This window comes from Staurois parvus, unplaced genomic scaffold (assembly GCF_062004578.1).
Source record: "Staurois parvus isolate SC_StPar_1 unplaced genomic scaffold, SC_StPar_1.0 ptg000113l, whole genome shotgun sequence".
In the NCBI taxonomy this organism is placed as follows: Eukaryota; Metazoa; Chordata; class Amphibia; order Anura; family Ranidae; genus Staurois; species Staurois parvus.
In genome coordinates, this window is record NW_028317909.1 from 1,562,863 (window position 1) to 1,585,226 (window position 22,364).

The following is a 22,364-nucleotide window of genomic DNA, read 5'->3' on the forward strand; positions in this document are numbered from 1 at the left end:
AGCATGCTCACCAGACCAGCAAAGAATCGCTCCCTTGCACACAAGGAAGCAATATTTTAGAAACTGGTAGGTGGTTTCTTTTTTTTGGTTCTCTGATAGGATTGAGCCTGGTTGTGGTGGGTTTTATATTCAATTCTGGCCCATCAGGAAGAAGACATGCATAGTGATATGAAATGCACGATAAATGAAGGTGTATTCACGCAAGTCTTGCAAAAAATTTTTTTTAAACATACTAACAACTGTCTACCATTAAAGCTGCACAACAGACAGATTGCTTGAGACTTATTGAATGCTATTGTATAATATATGTATGATTCAATAGCAAAAGTTGCTTGCTTCAAGCAGCAAAAGCAAAACCTTATCAGACTAATCTGACAGGTACTCAGTGGTCCAACCAGCCAAGCAGTGACTGTAAAAGATCTCTGTGTAGGCTTCCCCAGGTATATATTTCCCTAGTGACAGGCAGGGTTTCCTCCAGCTTTACTGTCCACTTTCATTGACTCCCACAGCACCTTTGCTGTCACAACAGGTGACATGGAGCTGGCTGAACGGGATGCAGGAACATTGACTAATCTCATGAGAACCAACAGTTCTGTACAGAAGAGCTGCCACCAACTGCAAGACAGAATCACAAGAAGACTCCACAGCTACAGGGAGCCATTACTGTACAGTACAGCCAAAACTAAACACAAGAATCAAAATAGTCAGAATATATCTACTAAAGCTTCTTACAATTATATTACACCGATTCACCAAATCTCAGTTTATATAAAAGCTGGACCTAAGCCAGATCTGATCAATATAAACTCCAACATAGACCATGAATGAAGTTAGCACATATCTTTGGCCCCAGGGGTGAGCAACTCTTGGAAAGTGTGTCTGTAAAATATATATATATATATATATATATCGCATAAGTAAGGTGCACAATGGTAATTGATCACAGTGCATAACAATCAGGCCCTCCCAAAAGTCCATATGTAGAAAAAAAGAAGAGGATAGCTGCACTTGAAAATCTTTGTAGAAAAAAAATTATATACAAAAACTACAAAATAACACTGTATTGATTATTTTGTTTTATATATATATATATATATATATATATATATACACACACACATACACACACATATACATATACACACACACCTCTATACATACAAACACTGCACACACGTCGACGCCATACACTTCTATATTAAGACACCCAACATTTTGGTAAGATAAGAAGGAAGTTACATTTGATATGTAATTGTGATGAACCAGAAACATAACAATAACAAATGCATATGAAAGAAGGGTAAACTGCAAGCCAAAGTCCAGGACATGCAATCATTGTAAAATAATATGAGTTTAGAAAGACAAAAAAGAAAGGATAGCATGAAACTAATGAGGTGATGTTGAAAAGGCAAGAAAAGAGAAAGAAAGGAAAAAGGAGAAAAGGGAGAAGAAGGAAAGAAAGGAAGGAAAGGAAAGAAAGGAAAGGAAGGAAAGGAAAGGGAAGAAAGAAAAGGGAAGAAAGGTAGGAAAGGACTTGAGTCTTCCCAGGCAACAGCCTTGGAAAGGCAGGGACAAAAGGTGAAAGTCTGAGACAGGCAGGGACAACAGGTGCCAACCTGGGAAAGGCAGGCACAACAGGCGCCAACCTGGAACGGACACGTACAGCAAGCACCAACCTGGGACAGGCACGTACAACAGGTGATAGACAGGGACAGGTTGGCAAAACAGGCAACATACTGGGACAGGCAGGCACAACAAGGGACAGGCAGGCACAACAGGCAACAGACTTGGACAGGCAGGCACAACAGGCAACAGACTGGAACTGGCAGGCACAACAGGCAACAGACTGGGACAGGCAGGCACAACTGGCAACAGACTGGGACTGGCAGGCACAACTGGCAACAGACTGGGACTGGCAGGCACAACTGGCAACAGACTGGGACTGGCAGGCACAACTGGCAACAGACTGGGACTGGCAGGCACAACAGGCAACAGACTGGGACTGGCAGGCACAACAGGCAACAGACTGGGACTGGCAGGCACAACAGGCAACAGACTGGGACTGGCAGGCACAACAGGCAACAGACTGGGACTGGCAGGCACAACAGGCAACAGACTGGGACTGGCAGGCACAACAGGCAACAGACTGGGACTGGCAGGCACAACAGGCAACAGACTGGGACTGGCAGGCACAACAGGCAACAGACTGGGACTGGCAGGCACAACAGGCAACAGACTGGGACTGGCAGGCACAACAGGCAACAGACTGGGACTGGTAGGAACAGGAGACAACCTGGGACAGGTACAGGAACAGACAACAGTAAAGAACACACCAACAGACAGAGGAAGAGTCTGAGATTGAAAGCACAGCCAGAGAAAAGTTCTGGTAGAACCAGAAAGAAACAAGGAATGTGGTGGGAACATCTACAGACAGCTGAAGGATCACTTACAAGTTTGCCACAATAGCAAATACTACAGATACTGGGACAGACTTTTCCTGAAATATGAATTCCATAAACCTATTACTAAAATGGTTTTAAAAGATTGCTCACATCTAATTCTGCTGCAACACTATACGACAGATCTAAGCCACTTTGTTACACGCAGACATCCAAACGCTACTCATTAAAAAATGTATACAGTCCTTCTCCAAGACCTCTCCATTGCATAGGTGGGATTCAGGTCATCAGCCACTATTCCCAAGTTCACTTTGTAACATTAGACAAATGATGCTTCTACATGACACAAAGTCTAGTGGGCAACAATCGGGAAAACACAGGGAGTGTGATGAGAAGAACCCAAACTAGGAGATGCAAAGGAAAACAGAGAAGAGATGAAGAAACACAGAAAAGGAGTTAACTCTACGTCAGATATCTCAGCCGCCTCTCTGTTTCCTCAGCTTGTAGAGAATGTATATTTACCTGCATCCATATCTGCAAAGAACCAATGGGACAGGCAGTGAGGTAAAGAAGGAGCTTAGACAGTCAAAGACCAGGCGAGGATGCACCATATACAAGATAGAGAGGCCGTAGGTTTCCTGGTACACCTCTTACATGACAGGGAGAGTAGATAAACTCAAGACAGTAAGGAGGAACTAGAGACATTCTGATATATTACAAAGGAAAAATCAGCCAAATCTAACTGAAAACTCTGACCAGCATTATTATAGGAAAGAAGAAGAGGGTGCATAATTAAGAAAATATATACTTTTTTAATTATTTTAATAGTACATGTACAGTTTACACTAGATAAACATTTTAATTAAACTATTGCTGCATCCCGCCTCATCTCAGGCCAAAAAAAGCATTTGGTATACATTTGGAAGACAATGGATATGGGCTTAAAATGTGTAGATGAGCTGGTCGTGCAAGTTTCTTGTGGATACAAATGTATCACCTTTTGTTACACAGTAATAGCTCTGTACTCTACAAAACAAAGAGGATGAAATCCACAGAATACACATACCTTCAGGGGATTCCTCCTGAACATAAGTACCCGTCAGGTACCGGTGTACCAAAGCTGACTTCCCACTAGCTAGATTGCCCACAATGCCCTAGGGAAAAAAATACAGAGAAAATCATAAGGCAATGATCTCCAACAACACCAGGAAATGTTAGAGCTGAACTCCTGGTAGATATACAACACAAGTAAAGCAGCTTTGTATTCATTCATTCCTGTGCCGACAATAGCATGATGATAGGAGGAGACAGCAAAGTGAGGATTCCCTCATCGATCTGCTAGTACCCATTCGGTATTTAGGCAGCAGGCTGGAGGTGCAGAGTGGACACCACTATATTCCTTAGCAGTAAGCGGAGCTGTGAGATGTAAATAGTAAGTAAGCAGAAACTTGAGGAGGAAGTCACTGTATCATGTGACGAAACGTGTCAGAGGCAGGGCCAAGTGATGTCATCACGCTTGATAGTCTGAGGTCTCTGACATCTTTGACACACATCCATAGATATTCATCGTTAAGGGGGCAATGTGAATGTTTGAAAAAGGCGATTGTATTTAGTGCACTGGACATTTGAGTGCACTTTTCTTAAGTAATTTATTCTTTATGGCTAATAAACTATAGAGTGTGTTTGATACTGCACCATGAGAGTTTCTCTATTTTATTTTTTTCTGAAGGGGCAGCATTTTGAGATGTATGGTGATCTAAAGCTACCAATAGTTCCTTGTAGGATTGCTTCTGAGTTGTAACCCAGGTGGCTGGGAAGGACATATTGACCATAGCTCATGTATGGGTCAATCCATGAGGTAAGCAGCAGCAGTAAGAGGTAGCGGTAAACAGTGGTGGAGCACAACTACAGATTTTTTATGGAGCACGCAAGAAACAAGCATATTACTATGCACTGTCATTAATGAGGAGACACAAGGTTTAAAGGGGAAGATTTTGGACTGGATACAGTTTCAAGGACTTTTTGCATTATTACACATATACTTTTTTTTGGGGGGGGGTTTGGAAGGATTTATGATACTTTGTGACATTTATCATTTTTTTATCAGTAAATATGATTGCATGTTTACTATTTTCTTGCATATCTTTACAACATACATATGTTTGTGTTTGTGTGCACATATCCTAAACATTTTTTCTCTATTACTTTTTTTAGATGCGATGCAGTTTGTGATATTCTAGTAAGTAAACCGGGTTTTCCCATTTGTGACTTGTGTTTACTTAGCTGTTTTTAATTAGAAGCCTGCTTGAATGAGTATCTTGTATACTATATTTTCATAACTCTAATATTGGGGTTAAAACAATATACAGAAATATAAAAATTTGCTTTACTAATAACAGTGTCATTTTGTATATCCAAGAGCCTTCTTGTCTCCAGAGAGGTAATTTAGTGTCACTAACTAGGAAGCATACAGTGCATGAACACCAATCAATGCTCAAAAAAGCAAAAGACTTTCAGATCACACTAAACAAACCTCTACAGGCACATGTCCAATCCTAAAAACACAAGAGGATGACAGCCAGGATCCAGAGCCTGGGAGCAATAGAACAAAGGAAAACCAAAGTATGACGGTTCAAACATAACATGAATGTGAGCTTCATGTACAAGAGGCATAGACAAGTTTGTTGTTCATAATAAGGAATCAGTGATTTTTCTTTTTATAAAGTGGCATTTTTATTAGTTACATCAATAGAAGAAAATGCATCATAAACCCCTGGAATTCCACTTTTTGTTCATGGGGGTTTGACAGGTGACTGGCTTTTTCTGAATTATGCAGAAAATCCATGCAACTTAGGCCTTGTTCACACTATATGTGTAAAACAGTGGTTCTCAACCTGTGGGTCGCGACCCCTTTGGGGGTCGAATGACCCTTTCACTGGGGTCCCCTAAGACCATCAGAAAACACATATTTCCGATGTGTAAAGAGCAGCTACTGTGTAGAAAGCAGCTGCTGTGTTGAAAGTAGCTACTCTGTTAAAAGCAGCTACTATGTTGAAAGCAGCATTATTGGAGGTAAAATGACACTCATGAATTATAATTACTGGGTAAATAATTTTATGGTTGGGGGTCACCACAACATGAGGAACTGTATTAAAGGGTCACAGCATTAGGAAGGTTGAGAACCACTGTTGTAGAATAACTGATAGAAAAAAACAGGCAGATTTCACTTGCAGAGACACGAGTTAACATGCGCATTTCAGTGAGTTTTATACAGCAGATTCCTGCGCCGAAAAAATCCACACAGGATACTAATGTTGTGGTGTGAACAGGACAAGTAGAGAACAATTGTTTTCTTTGTACCCTTGCAGAACACGTGTAGAAAGCTCATGTCCCTGCACACTGGTGTGAATGAGTCCTTAATGTTATACATTGAGCAATCGTGGACAGAAATACGGGCTACCGTTGCTGACGTGGTTTTAAAGGGTTCAGGCTTCAGGCCTGTCATTCTTCCCAAGCTAGTATGTCACTAACATAGAACGGTATGAGAGTCCTAGGTCTTACAGCTTACACATTTAGAGTAAAGATCCAAAGTCAAAACGCTTTCAATCTTTGTCCCAATTAATAGATTTCCCTTCAACTTCCATTACAGTCTGACAGCATCCTTGATAAAGACCAAACTGGCTTGTTACCCACCCACATACTACAACACTATTTCAGACAGCTTTCACGCTGCTTGTTGACAAAGCAAGGTAAAAACACACATGCAGGTGTGTTTTTGATACATTTTCTATAGATTTCAATGGGAGATGCATTTTTGGTGCACGTTAAAGTGCACCAAAAGATGCAACATGTGGGACTTTTAAACTCCATACCTGCAGTGCACTGGTGTGAAGTGTTCCAAAACATTTTAAGGTACACATTCTGCATACATTTTCTTCTGCTTTTTTTTTTACCCCAAAAACGAATAAATAAAAACAGATCAGGCCCTTAAGTCCAGAAAGGACACATATCTATAATATACAGCCTGCTCACCACACCTACCAAAAAACTTTACTATATCAAACAATAGGAGCAAGATATCCATAAATCTCTGGACATTCAGGACAAGAGGTCACAACTTGACAATTGAGGGACGCTGATAATTGATGAGATGGTAAGTGGACCCCTGAAGAATATCTAAATCACATCCTCAAAGCTCAACAGCATTTCAGGGGATGTAGTCAACTAAGAGCCATGCACCATGCATGGTGGCAATGTCCGAATAGACAAATTCTGAATCAAAATCCACAACGTAATACATTTCATAACTCGGGTTAAACTTATTCAGATTACCTAAACTGCCTTGGTTCACAAATTTGGAAAGGGAAATTTCTAAATACACTAAAAAGACGTGTGTAGATATATTTTTGGTTGCCAGAATTGCAATAGAGAAAAATTGGAAATAATCTATAGTATCTTTAGATTTTGTCAAACATAAATTTAACTGTACTATGGTCAAAGACAAATTGGCTACCACAATATAAAATACCCAAACAGAATTTGATAAAATGTAGGAAAAATGGATATGCTATTTTTGATTGACCTCTGAGAACCAGGAGGTCTGAGCCCTTTCTTTCTCTACTTCTCGATCTTTTCTTTCTTCACATAACTCTCTGGATACTTTTACCCTGTTTCCCCCAAAATAAGACCTACCCCACAAATAAGACCTAGTACTATTTTTGGGAATTGCAGAAGTATAAGACCTACCCTTAAAATAAGACCTAGTTGTGATCAGCTGTTCCACCACCTCTGGCACTGGCCCTGTGCGCACCAATATCTATTGTCTCCTATAAACACAGAAGCGCGGCTTTTGTGTTTCCAAGTGACAGTCCCTCTTGTAAGTGACAGCATCATCCGCTCCCACAGAACCTCCCTACCTCTGTACTCACTGTGGGACAGGGAAAGAACAGATATCTGAGGGCGCAGTGTGTTTAGGGGTGGGGCAGGGCATCTCATCCTGCAGCCTAATGCAGGCCATAGACGATTCGTTTATCGGCCGATTTTTCGTCCGAAAAACGAAACATCGGTCGTTCTGTTGCCACCAATGACTGCGAAAATCGGCCGTTTTTCACAAATTTTCCAGCATGACCGATAAAAGAAATGAGGAGGATCCGCGAAAATCGGGCAATGCCATTGCCCAACAGTGCGAAAATCGTCCGATTATTATTTCTGACGAAAAACTGGCCGATAAACGAACTATGGCCTGCATTATGCATGGAAGCCAATGCCCCAGGGGTGATCACTGGCCAGTGAGGAAGAGGCGGAGTGGTGAGTGCGCTTGGTGAACTGTGTGGGAAGATAGGACCCAAAGCTCACTTCTGCATCCCCTGTCTGCAACTCACCCCTGCACCCTGTCCATGGCTCATCTCTGCACCCTGTCTGAGGCTCATCTCTGCACCCTGTCTGAGGCTCATCTCTGCACCCTGTCTGAGGCTCATCTCTGCACCCTGTCTGAGGCTCATCTCTGCACCCTGTCCGTGGCTCATCTCTGCACCCTGTCTGAAACTCACCTGTCAATTCACCTCTGCAACACCTGACTGCATCTCACAACTGTCATCAACCAGCCCTCTCTATAGTAACCCTCATCCACAACTGCCTGCAGCTCACCTCTGCACCCCCTGTCCACACCTGGACATTAAAAAAAATAAGACCTATCCCGAAAATAAGACCTAGTGTGTTTTTTTGAGCCAAAAAAAATATAAGACATTGTCTTATTTTCGGGGAAACACGGTACTTGTCTTACTTTTTCCTTCCAACTCTGAGCTCACCCCAGTCCAGATCAAGATAGGAATCAGCATATCTCTATCTTTTTTCCATACTGTTTTATTAAAAAAGTTGGAATGGTTTTGTTTATCTAGGCTAGGGGAACAATCTATCCAATGACGAAAAAGGTTTATAATAGCACGTCAACTGGTGTGCATATCTAAAGCATCCCCCAAGGAAACACCATGAGGAGCAGTTCTGACTATTATACGCATGTGTACGATAATACCTCTATTCCATATTGTTGTACCTTCCTATGATAAATGTTCTAATCAGACTGCAATATAAAAGATTTCCCCTCTATTGCTATTGTGGTTAGAATTCAGAAGCTTGGATTTTCCATTACTCTCAGTCCCGATGACAGTCATCGCTAGGACAGAGTGTGTGGATCTTCCCAGTGGAGACACAGACAATAAAAACATGATTGGAGTCCTAACCACTCACCACTCTATCCAACAATTAAATAAAGACAACATACAGCAATTGTATTCCTGTCCACATGTGGTTACTTTAACTGGCCCATAGTAGTTTAAGAGGCTTACCACTCCTTGAAGGAAAGTGGAAGATCTGTCTACACCCTCTACAAGGAAGAGACCTCATAGCTCCGAACCCCCCCAACTGATGTACTATAATTTGGAACCTTCAAGGCTACAACTAAGCAGAGATCTACTCATCTGCACAAGGCAGGCCTTGGTAACCCAGAGAACATTACAGCAGTCCAGCTGCCACAGGCCTCTACAGAATCAGTTATTTTCTCCTACTTCTAGAATGTAAGTCAGAAATCCTGTAATATTATGTCAGCTTTTCCAACTACAAGTCATGAAATAGCGCAATAACCACTGTGCAACAGTGAGAAGATGTAATTATTTACAGATGTAACAAGGGAACGTGTTACAAAAAAGCCCACAGAAATAAAATTCAATAAACTTCTGGAAAGCTGACAAAATATTGTATTGAACAATTCAAAAACACAGCAGCCTCTGACTCGTTAGGAGATTTTCCTTCAACATTTAGGCCTCATTCACACCGGCACTCCTGCGTTTAGCTTTTCTAAATGCAGGAGAAGTCACTGGGTAGTATAAACAACTTTTATACCCCCATATCACTTTTTCCAGCAGCTTTCAACTTTTCAGAGTTTTATGGACTGCTGGCAGTTGGGCTGGACAATGTGCTTGTGCCTTCCATCCAAAACTAAAAGATAGAGAGAGTCCCATGTATCAGGGCTATAGCCCAGTGTACATGGGGTTCTAGATGTTCCTGCTTTAAAGTGGTTGTAATCCCTTACATACAGTATACCCAGTGAAGTGACTGGCCTCAGGTGATACACAGAGATGAAACAAATCCTCTTACATAAGTTGTGTCTGTTTATCTACTGTCTTTTCTTCATACATTCTACATTCATTCAAAGTGTAGAACTGCTAGTCTGAACCTTCAAAAACAGGGGGAAGAGAGCTGAAATTACACACTGCAGAGCTCAGTGAGCACAGCTCTAAGAGCTGATTGGAGGGAAAGGACAACCCCCTTCCTTCACACAGCACACAGGAAAACATATCAGAAGTCATTCATGCTGATAGAAAAGGAAAAAAGCAGCGGGCAAAAATAACACTTAGTGCTCTTATTTGGGTCAAGTATACACTATACAGGGATATGCCTTGTTCATATTCCATGTCTGAGGTTTGCAACCACTTTAACCATATTCTGGCTATACTTCAGCTGTAGGCCACAGGACTGCAGTGCACTCTGCACTACTGTGAACCGTTTTCAGCTGTAGGATGATGTCACATTGTTTGAAAAGATCCCAACAATATAGTCAGGATCCACCCAGAAGCTTTGACCGGCACCTGGCTCAGCCTCACCGTGATCCACCGAGAGGCTAAGACATCCCCTCCTGACCCCCTCCACAGCTCGGCGTTCCAGTGAGCGCTGGAGGAGCAGAGCAGAGAGTCGGAGACTGAAAGTCACGGCTCTGTGCTCAGAGCAGATGGGAGAACTGAGCGATCAGTAGTGTTTGATCGCTCAGTTCTCACTGTAGAGCCGGTGGGGATTGATGCCGTGTCCACTAAGGGGAGTATAAATGTTAATATGCTTCTCTTTTAAAGCAGTTTTAGCTGCATTTTGAGTTGCTAATCAGACCCTGGACACACAGAATTCAATTATCTGTAAATGCAGCTAAAATTACTGCACCTAAATGCAGTGCGTGAATAGCACCATTGAAAAATCCTTACATAAATGTATATGTGCTTAAAAATGCTCTCTAAACATCTATAAATGAATGCAGTGTGAACGAGGATTAATAGTTACAAGATAACTGGAATACATTTATGAACACACAGGGAAAGTTGTTTCCAAATGTCACTCACTACCCAAATCAAATGTCCACATCTATGTTAACCTTGGAGAAGTAGAAGGACAGTACAGATAAACTTTTATAACTCCATGTTCATTTTAATCCATAGTCCATAACATATCTTATACACACACACACAGGGAATACAGCAGACACTGAATATACAGTCAGGTCCATAAATATTGGGACATCGACACAATGCTAACATTTTTGGCTCTATACACCACCACAATGGATTTGAAATGAAACAAACAAGATGTGCTTTGACTGCAGACTCTCAGCTTTAATTTGAGGGTATTTACATCCAAATCAGGTGAACGGTGTAGGAATTACAACAGTTTGCATATGTGCCTCCCACTTGTTAAGGGACCAAAAGTAATGGAACAACTGACTTCTCAGCTGTTCCATGGCCAGGTGTGTGTTATTCCCTCATTATCCCAATTACAATAAAAGGTCCAGAGTTCATTTCAAGTGTGCTATTTGCATTTGGAATCTGTTGCTGTCAACTCTCAAGAAGAGATCCAAAGAGCTGTCACTATCAGTGAAGCAAGCCATCATTAGGCTGAAAAAACAAAACAAACCCATCAGAGAGATAGCAAAAACATTAGGCATGGCCAAAACAACTGTTTGGAACATTCTTAAAAAGAAGGAATGCACCGATGAGCTCAGCAACACCAAAAGACCCGGAAGACCACGGAAAACAACTGTGGTGAATGACCAAAGAATTCTTTCCCTGGTGAAGAAACCACCCTTCACAACAGTTGGCCAGATCAAGAACACTCTCCAGGAGGTAGGTGTATGTGTGTCAAAGTCAACAATCAAGAGAAGACTTCCCCAGAGTGAATACAGAGGGTTCACCACAAGATGTAAACCATTGTTGAGCCTCAAAAACAGGAAGGCCAGATTAGAGTTTGCCAAACGACATCTAAAAAAGCCTTCACAGTTCTGGAACAACATCCTATGGACAGATGAGACCAAGATCAACTTGTACCAGAGTGATGGGAAGAGAAGAGTATGGAGAAGGAAAGGAACTGCTCATGATCCTAAGCATACCACCTCATCAGTGAAGCATGGTGGTGGTAGTGTCATGGCGTGGGCATGTATGGCTGCCAACGGAACTGGTTCTCTTGTATTTATTGATGATGTGACTGCTGACAAAAGCAGCAGGATGAATTCTGAAGTGTTTCGGGAATATTATCTGCTCATATTCAGCCAAATGCTTCAGAACTCATTGGACGCCGCTTCACAGTGCAGATGGACAATGACCCAAAGCATACTGCAAAAGCAACCAAAGAGTTTAAGGGAAAAAAGTGGAATGTTATGCAATGGCCAAGTCAATCACCTGACCTGAATCCGTTTGAGCATGCATTTCACTTGCTGCAGACAAAACTGAAGGGAAAATGCCCCAAGAACAAGCAGGAACTGAAGACAGTTGCAGTAGAGGCCTGGCAGAGCATCACCAGGGATGAAACCCAGCGTCTGTGATGTCTATGTGTTCCAGACTTCAGGCTGTAATTGACTGCAAAGGATTTGCAAACAAGTATTAAAAAGTGAAAGTTAATTTATGATTATTATTCTGTCCCATTACTTTTGGTCCCTTAACAAGTGGGAGGCACAAATGCAAACCGTTGTAATTCCTACACCGCTCACCTGATTTGGATGTAAATACCCTCAAATTAAAGCTGACAGTCTGCAGTTAAAGCACATCTTGTACGTTTCATTTCAAATCCATTGTGGTGGTGTATAGAGCCAAAAATGTTAGAATTGTGTCGATGTCCCAATATTTATGGACCTGACTGTATCTACCTTCATTAAAGTGGAACTTTAGCTAAAGATTAAAAATGAGCAGACAGGTAGGATTTTTAATGCAGATGAGACATGCTTTGTCTCATCTGCATTAAAGCTACCTACCTGCCTGTCCACCCCTGTACAGCGAGCAATGCAGGCGCAGCTCATTGTGCAAATTCGGCAAAGCTGAATTAGTAGGAACTCCCACACATGCACGGGAGTGATGTCATCCCGCCTGGCCAAAGATGGCGGCCTCCGTTCGGGACCTGAAAGCAAACAAAGATGTCAGCAGCCAGGCGGAGAGCTCCAGGACAGTGCATCGCCGGATCGGAGGCGAGTATAGTTCCATTTTAAGGGGCATATGTCTAAATATCAATAAATACTACCTAGAGGTAGTGTGTTGTAAGTGCTTGTATATATCATAAGGACAAAAAGTTTGGTGACACCTGATCATCACACATTTAGTAGGATATCCCATTCCAAAAACAGAGGTACATCACACTACAAACCTCTGTGTCTATAACTGCTTCCACTTTTCTGTAAATGCTGTCCATAAGATTTTGGAACGTTTGTCCGTGAGATTGTCTGCCCATTCATCATATATAGCATCTGAGAGAGTCAGGTACTGATGTTGGGAGAGGAGATTGGCATCCATCCCAAAAATGTTCAACATTATTGATGTCTGTGCAAGCCTCTCGAGTTCCCTCACACAAACTATCAAACTATGTTATTATGGACTGGGCTTTGTGCAAAGGAACGTGGTGATTTTAGAACAGAAAAAGTGTAGTTGTGATGGTCAGGTGCCAACAAACCTTTGACCGTTTAACCACTTGTGGACCAGTGACATACCTGTATGTCGCTGGACTTCAAGTGGTTATACCGGGGTGATGCCCGCAGCCACAGGCATCATCCCGGTACCATTGTTAGAACCGACAGTCATCTCTCTTGTAAAAGCAATCCTAGCAGCTAACTAGCCGCTGGATCGCTTTTACAAGCAGCAGGATGGGACAACCCTCCCATGGCTTTATCAGGCTGTCCTGTCCCAGCGGTACCACCCAACCAACCAGCTGGTGCTTCTGTTGGCTGATCATAGAGGCAAGCAAAGACCGGAACGTCTCTGTTTGCCTCTACGATATAGGAAACCTGGAAGCGATGAGCATACATCACTTCCAGTTTCCCCAGATTTAAATGATTCCATTTGTTAAAATGAAGAGATTTGATCACACTGATCTTCTAGACCTCAAATCTCTCCATAAAGAGTACCTGTCAGAATTGATGTTTACATTCCTTTTGACAGCAATAAAAGTGCTTAAAAATAAAAAATTTAAATTAAGTGTAAAAATAACAAACATATCTAAATCACCCCCAACCCGCAGGGCTCGCGTGCAGGGGCGGACTGACAACTCATGGGGCCCCCGGGTAATAGGGGATCATGGGGCCCCTGTGTCCTTGCCCAAACTCAAAAAAGCCTCCGAAAAAGGTACCAGGGGCATCTCATGGGGCCCCCTACTGACCCTGGGCCCTCGGGCAGTGCCCGAGTTTCCAAATGGTCAGTCTGCCCCTGCTCGCATGCAAAGGCAAACGGTCGATCAGTCACGCATATACGCAAACACACAAACATACCACACATGTGAGGTATCACCATGAATGTCAGACCATGGGCAGTAATTCTAGCACTGGACCTCCTGTATGAATCTAAAGTGGTAATCTGTAAATCCTTTTAAAGCGTCACCTATGAATAGTAAAATTTATGTTGTTCATTGCCATTGCAAGAATGTATACAATTTTAAAGCGTGACATCTTTATCTGACATCATCTTTTATATATTACCAAAACAATTTGGTTATGTATTGTGTTTTTTCTTGTTTTAAAATTCAATAACGTATTTTTTTTCCAAAACATTGTATTTGAAAAACCGCTGTGTAAATACTGTGTGACATGAAAATATTGCAGCACTCACCAATTTATTCTCTAGGGCCCCTGCTTGAAAAAATATACAATGTTTGGGGGTTGTAAGAAATTTTCTTGCAAAAAAAACTGATTGTCATACATAAAAAAAAGGCCAGAAAAGGCTTGGTGGATAATGTGACTTGGTGGCTTCAAGTGGATAATGTGTGTGGGCTACTGGGGAGATAATCGCTTGTAGAGATCAAGAAGTCATCAGATATCTGAAGTTTTAAAGCCACTAATTAACAAAATCACAATGTGTATTTAATGTACATGCAACACTCTTGGTACTCACCACTTTGAGCTCTGGAACAGCTCGGCTTAGTGTCCATTCCTGACTATTTACAAAGGCATCTGAAAAAAATGGAATATTAAACTATTAGACAAGCAGTTCACTGTAATAAAACCAACATGTAAACACATCTATAAATGTCACAAATAGTGAAAAGAAACAAGACATTCATTGCATACCAGATGTATAAAAGGCCTTGCAGCTCCAAGCAAGGAGGCATTTAATGCATTTTTCTTTCTACTCCATGTCCTAGTTTCGCTCCCATTTTTTTCTTTAGAAACACAGCAAATCAGCGCCAACCTCTTTGTGGTATGTATGAAAATATGCAGTAATTCAAGAGCCTTGGGGTGCAGAGACATCAGAGAGATTCTTTAATCGAGAACATCAAGGTGAACTCTAAGTTACAGTTGTGGCCAAAATTATTCAACCCCCACTGAAATTGAGTGTTTTGGCCAGTTTGACATTGCTTTTGATCATTCAGTCATCTTGCTTACATTTACATTAAAGAGGCACTTGTAGGTCAGACAAATATAACATAACAGTTATAATGAAATAACCACAAATGTCTTTTCTGTGCTCACAGCATTATCAGTTTTATTCAACCCCCAAGTGACATTCAATCTTAGTACTTAGTACAGCATCCTTTTACAGTTATAACAGCTTTTAAACGTGAAGCATAGCTTGACACAAGTGTCTTGCAGCGATCTACGGGTATCTTCGCCCATTCTTCATGGGCAAAGGCCTCCAGTTCAGTCACATTCTTAGGCTTGCGCACTGCAACTGCTTTCTTTAAGTCCCACCAGAGGTTCTCAATCGGATTTAAGTCTGGTGACTGCGATGGCCACTCCAAAATGTTCCAGCCTTTCCTCTGCAACCATGCTCTAGTGGACTTGGAGGTATGCTTGGGATCATTGTCCTGTTGAAAGGTCCAACGTCTCCCAAGCCTCAGGTGTGTGACGGACTGCATCACGTTTCCATCCAATATCTCCTGGTACTGAAGAGAATTCATGGTACCTTGCACACGCTGAAGCTTCCCTGTACCTGCAGAAGCAAAACAGCCCCAAAGCATGATTGACCCTCCACCATGCTTCACAGTAGGCAAGGTGTTCTTTTCATCATAGGCCTTGTTCTTCCTCCTCCAAACATAGCGTTGATCCATGGGCCCAAACAGTTCTAATTTTGTTTCATCAGTCCACAGAACACTATCCCACAACTTTTGTGGTTTGTCCACATGGCTTTTGGCATACTGCAGTCGACTCTTCTTATTCTTTGGAGACAGCAAGGGGGTACGCCTGGGAGTTCTGGCACGGAGGCCTTCATTACGCAGTGTGCGTCTTATTGTCTGGGCTGAAACTTCTGTACCCACATCTGACAAATCTTTTCTCAGTTCCTCAGCAGTCACACGGGGACTTCTCTCCACTCTACGCTTCAGGTAGCGCACAGCAGTCGAAGTCAGCATCTTCTTTCTGCCACGACCAGGTAGCGTTTCAACAGTGCCCTTTGCCTTGAATTTGCGAATGATGCTTCCTAAGGTGTCTCTTGGTATGTTTAACATCTTTGCAATCTTCTTATAGCCATTGCCCTTCCTGTGAAGAGAAATCACCTCTTCTCTTGTCTTCCTGGACCATTCTCTTGCCTTCACCATGTTTGTAACCACACCAGTAAATGTCTAGAAGGAGCTGAGTATCACAGTCATTTTAAAGCTGCCTAATTGGTGCTTATTATGCTTGATTGCTGCTCGGTGACATCCACAGGTGTTTTCAATACCTGATGGAAAGCACCTGTATGAACCTCTGTTCTTCAGAGTGGTAGTCTTTAAGGGGTTGAATAATTGTGGCAATGAAGAAACCACATAAGAACCATTTACTACTGTATTACATAAACAATTGATGTCATTTTAGTTGCATTTGGGTAGTTACAACGTCCTTGTAGGATTTGATTCTGAATACAATTCCAAATGTACACTATAGTCCCTAAACCCCTTTACAGCATTGGGGGTTGAATAATTTTGGCCACAACTGTATGCTGAATATTAAACACTAAACTATACAAAACCTCAGGCTCTGTTGTTGAACATTTAACCCCAAAAGTCCTTTATCCGGGTAATGGCTAACAGTTAATGTTGTGAACAAAACAGAAGACTGAGGAATACATGTGTCGTGGCTCAGCTTAGACACACTCAAGAGAGCATGGTGAAAAATTAGACATTTTGAATAACAATTGATGCCCCCTCCCCATACTTGGTGCTCAGTGTGCCATTTTCAAGAAACCTAAAGTGCCAGCATGGCCTATTCTGGGACTTCAGACTGAAGATCCTGCACATTAGTTGGTGTATTTTCAGAAAGCCATGTGCATGTACAATTAGTGCAGCTGAATTGTGCTTCATCATGTTCCATATGCTCAGTGCTTGGTGGAATCCACTCGTTGAAGCCATTGGAGCAACTTCCAAGACTGGACACTGCATTCTTAGCTGAAGCATTTTTTCTTTTTTTTATCCATTAATGGGAAACCCTTTGTCAGAAATAATTTAAATTGAGGAGATGCAAAAGCTGTCTGGATAACCACATTATTAACAATCGTTACAGTTAGCCAGAGCAGATTGCTGCCGCTCAGTGATCCTCGGGGAAAGTTGGATTAGGGCCAGACAACAAACATGATTTTATTATTATAATGTCATAGAGGAAAGACATGGGAAATACCAAGAGGCTTAGATCCAGGTAAGGAGTCTTATGTCATATCTCTTATGTCTTATGCCAAACACATTCATAACAAGAAAGAAGTGTTCATCACTGCAGTCAGTCAGTTATTTGATTTTTTTTACATGTTTCACAGAGGCAGGAATCTAGTGCTTTGGACAATAAACCCTTCCTTCTCCTTTTTATTAAGTCACTTACACTGTGCATTTTAAGGAAATGTTCCAGAGCCCAGCAAACTGAATTCTGCGTTCCACAGCCAAACAGCCTGGATACAAAATATCCCCCTTTCCTTGTCATTCCATACACGCCCACAAGGGACAACAAACGTTGCCAGGACCAAAATCCACAGCTGGAGTAGCCATAGACTTCAGTATTTCCAAGCTGTCCAAAATCGCATCATAGCATCCTTCCTATTGGCCACTCTGCAGTTTTCCCATTAACTAGCTCAGCAACAATTGCTAAACAAAACAACTCTGCAGCTTACATCACAGCACATCTGTATTGCAACTAATCAACAAAAATGAGATGAAATTTTTTAACCATATAAGATTTTATATATGCACGCCGGTATTAGTGACAATGGTTTTAGCACAAGGGTATACTGAAAATAAAATTATTATTGGGGTGGTGGGAAATCCAGCTCCATCTGATAGATCATTCATTGTGTCTGGGTCAGGCAGCAGCAGGCTCTTGTTCAGCGAAGTCTAACCCAGATACGGATGCGATATGATCTTTTCTGGAAAGCATACAAAGCATCCGCTACAAGAACATCCTGGCTCTGCGATAGATACTGTCCAACTCACGGCTCATCACAAGAAAATTTCACAAAACCACAAAATCCCAATCTTGTGAATTAAAACTCCAGAAAACAAAAGGATACAAAACAATCCTGGAAAGAAGCAAAGCAAGCCCAAATAGCTGCCAATAACAACTAGAACAGACACAGCAAACCCAAAATGTAAAGGAAGGAAGCCAACAAATGGAGATAACAGTGAGAAGAAGACTAAAGTAGACGGGCAAGACCACTCTGAATATTTTCATACAGGACAAACATGAACAGCTCATCAGATTCTTAGCCTTTTAGCATGCTGAGATATCCACTTTATAACTCTAGCCCAGTGTTTCTCAACCTTTTCTCAGTCAAGGAACCCTTTAAAATTATGGACAGCCCCGAGGCACCCTAAATGTCCATAATTTTAAAAGGGCACCCCATTCTAAAATGTGAAAAACTATTCTAATAGTTTTATATAACGCAGCAACATCCACACACATAGGACACCCAACATTAGAGGTGATTTATTCTTCCAAAGCAAATACACTTCTGCACACTGGTACTGACTAGTATTCCAGTGTTTCTCTTCTCCCTCGGTTTTTCTCCATCACTGAGTTAATGTGACCCCAGCACTGATGGAGAGGGGCAGGGGAGGGTCAAACTAGGATGTTGTGCAGGCAGCTGACATCCTCCTTATCAATTGATGTTATTGGTTGTCAGAACACCAGCGGCTAGAAGGTCGTAATGATGCACAATGACAACCTGTGGCTTTGTGTAACTAAAAGACCGGCTTGTTCCATCCACTGACTTGTTTTGGGCAATTTTTAGATATTTTTACAAGGCACTCCTGAAGAAACCCCAAGCCACCCCAGGGTGCCTGGGCACCCTGGTTGAGAAAGGCTGCTCTAGCCAACCGAGTCCATCACAAGGGCAGCACAGTCATCCTTTTGAACGTTACACTACTGAAAGTTCACCTGATAGAATGCAGTTGCTGGTTTATATAAAAATGAAGCTGGTGGTCATTTAACACTAACGGACTAAGAGGTTTTGAAACATCCCCAATTTTACAGTTTTTTATTGAAATGTACAGTTTAGCATCATAATGTACATTAAAGCAGAATTAAAGTACAAAAAATAACATTTGACGATAGATAGGGTTTCTATGACAGAACCCTGTGTCTTCTATCATAAATGCTTCTTCATGCCTGTCAGCAGTAATGTAAAGTGAGCCGCACATGTGCCATTCAGAGTACATTTACAGTACCACCAAGTGCCATACTGAAGGGACTCCTGTGCACATGCACAAGGGTGACCCCAACGCAGCTTGGCCATTCAAGCAGCCAAACACTCAGAAGAAAGACTGAAAAGACGGAAAAGTCAGGGATCAGCTAGAGCGCTAACAGCAGTGCAGCGCTGGAGGGCGTCTTCTAACAGGTGAGTCTGCCATAAACCTCGGGGGGACAGCATCGGTCTGATTTTTTGTAGCCCCTTGCCAGCTCTAAGCACAATAACTGAATGATCACATGACTGCTGATCACTCAGTTCTCGCTCTGCTCTGTGTAGAGACCAGTGACTCAGTCACCACTCTCTGGTCTGCCCCTGCCACTGGATCAGGAGTGGCTGGCTCTGGCTCTCAGCAGCGTGCTGAAAGCTCAACCAGCTGCCAGTCAGGTACCTACATGAAGCCCAAAATTATTGTTGGGATCCCTCCAGAGCTTGGACCAGCATTGTGATGTTAGTCAACAATAGACTTTAGCCCACTGTTGGCAAATCCAAGACCACAAGTGACCTTCTGTGACCCAGAAGAGAAGTATGGCCAAAGAAGCTTTAGCCAAGTGTCTTCATGAAATAGTTTTCATTAACAAAATTGAATTCAAATTTAAAATAATGTGTATCAGCACTTACAGGTTTCATTGTGCAATTTTCTTTTACAATTTTTGTGTAGTGCCACGGCCTGCCTGATTGGATACAAATTGAAAGTATTGTTTAGATTTGACTTCATATTAGGTGGTTTTTGGTAAAACAAAAGGAAAAATTGTCCAAGAAAATTGTATAATGTGTAGCCATCTTTAGTCCCACTAAAAAGACAAATACCTATTGATCCTGCCAGTGGTGTCTAAGTAATGCAGCTTCCTGTGATGTGGCAATAATGCTGCCCTACTTGGAATATCAAAGCATAGTTGCCACTGTCATGTACTGAGTCTTCTTGCACTACAGTGTGATGAGATGTTGCAGAGGGTACTGTCACTGCTGATTCACAAGCCTGTAGCTTGTCAATCAGCACCTGGCTACACCTATACTGCCCACTGCTTTCTGAATTGACAGCACTGCCCATGTGTCAGCTGCAGTGTCTGGGAGGGGGAGCATGTGGGACACAAATAAGGATCAAAGAAGGTGAAGGATGTGTTTGTTTCATTTATGAAGCATGTGCATCATATAGTAACTGAATTTTGACCTTATGGGGTTAGAGAAGCACTGCACTCCCAACCAGTCAGTGTGGTATCTCAGCCTATGAGTCTCTGCCAGAAGCCAAGCGCCACCGGCGCGTTTCACCCCACCCACCGAAGCAGGATAACTTCACCATTTTTTAACAAAATATAATAAATGCACATTTCTTTGCAGGTAATGTACTATTTTTTTGTTTTGGGAGCCTGGAAAGCATTGCATCAGTAATCAGATCGCTGGTACCATACAGGACTCCTGCAAACCTGTCAGAACTACAAACCAACATCCACAAAGGTTGACAGAATTTGTATTTTTCCCATTCACAGAATACTGAGAATGAGTAACGTAGCCCCGCATGGCCACTTTTATTTAAATTGTGACAGCTAGCAGGGGAAGAAGATCCCCCACTTCCTAGATTGTAAGCTCCAAGGAGCAGGGCCCTCCTAACCCTCTTGTATTGAACTGTATTGTTGCTGTATTGTCTCCCATTATATTGTACAGCGCTGAGCAAACTGTTGGTGCTATATAAATCCTGTATAATAATAATAATAGCTGCCACAACGAGAGACAGGGGGGCAGCACAGGTTGGTCCATTTGTAACAGACTGCACCCTGGCACATGGGTGTAACATGTTGTGGAAGGTGAACTCATCCTTTAACCTCAGGGTGGTCAGGAGTGCGGTGCTTCTCTAACCCTGTATATTCATCACTTTGGATGAGCTTCTTCGGCAACCTGCACCTCCTTTACCTGAAGACTGAGTGAGTTGTTTCCCTGGCTTTGAGCATTCTTCCAAGCCCAATACCTGGATTTTGGACTTGTTTAACTATCATACAGGAGCCTTTGCATGTACTTAACATTTTTTTACTAGTATTATTATACAGGATTTATATAGCACCAACCAGGGGAGGACTGACCAGTAGGGGGCCCCATGAAATGCCCTTGGTACCTTTTATAGGCTTTTTTGGGTGTGCTTTGAGTGTGGGCAAGAACACAGGGGCTCCATGATTCCCTATTGCCCAGGGGCCCCATGAGTTGCCAGTCCACCCCTGGCGCCAACAGTTTGCATAGTACTTTACAATATAAGTAGCCATATTTTGCAAATATAACAGGGGAACATGTGTCCACCACAATATCCAGCATGCTAATTTCCTTGCACGTATTGCTCACTGTCATCATACCCTCTGCACTTATTTCTTGCACATGCTGTCATACTCTCTGCTCTGGTCCACAATCTACCCACTAAAACAGTACATCATTATTTGTAATATCCTCTAAATCTCCTGTTCTGCGATGAACACTCTTTTGCTTGCAAACCTAAAATATCCAATAATACAGAGGTCCATGGCATCCATAAGGTAAAGATGACAAAATATTTAAAAAAAAAAAAAAAAAATTAGCTGAATAAAAGAGGATAATCAGCAAGGAACCCTTTCTCTGTTATTTTCTGCATCTGTGCCAGTCAGTAATAATCTGATTATGATCCTAGTTAAAATACAAATGCAAGAGCATATTTTATACATTTTATCATATATAAGAGCAGACTTTAACCAACACATGACATAACCCAAATGATCATTTTAGAAAAATTTCAACTTTTCAAATCATCCCTGTGCCTCTGGCAGTCACCCAAATATGACGGAGTGGTTTTGTAGCCAATTCTCCTCCTTATCATGAAAATGATGAGCCTAAACAAGGAGTTGATCATCTATACACAAATTGTGCTTGATATAACTAAATCAGCCCAAATATCTTGATTTTATTTAGACTTTAATTATTTTTTTAAGGTACTAACAAAGTTGAGAACCTTTGGATTTCAAACCAGTATTTAAACTTACCAAGAGTTGCATGTAGCCCACAACAGCATCAAGACCTGCCT

At 41.9% G+C, this 22,364-nt stretch overlaps 1 protein-coding gene across 4 annotated transcripts in view; it reads right to left on the reverse strand.

Annotated features, from left to right (window-relative positions):
* The window catches only part of AGAP1 (ArfGAP with GTPase domain, ankyrin repeat and PH domain 1), a 334,749-nt gene that overhangs the window by 252,033 nt on the left and 60,352 nt on the right, over positions 1 to 22,364 (reverse strand). For 2 of the 4 annotated variants that reach the window (XM_089671674.1, XM_089671671.1), the window contains exons 2-4: positions 14,579 to 14,637; positions 3,466 to 3,553; positions 2,922 to 2,933 (exon numbers count right to left, since the gene is read on the reverse strand). In XM_089671674.1, coding sequence (XP_089527800.1) covers positions 2,922 to 2,933; positions 3,466 to 3,553; positions 14,579 to 14,637 — 159 coding nt within the window. The remainder of the gene's footprint in view (positions 1 to 2,921; positions 2,934 to 3,465; positions 3,554 to 14,578; positions 14,638 to 22,364) is intronic. The other 2 variants (XM_089671672.1, XM_089671675.1) reach the window with 1 other exon arrangement.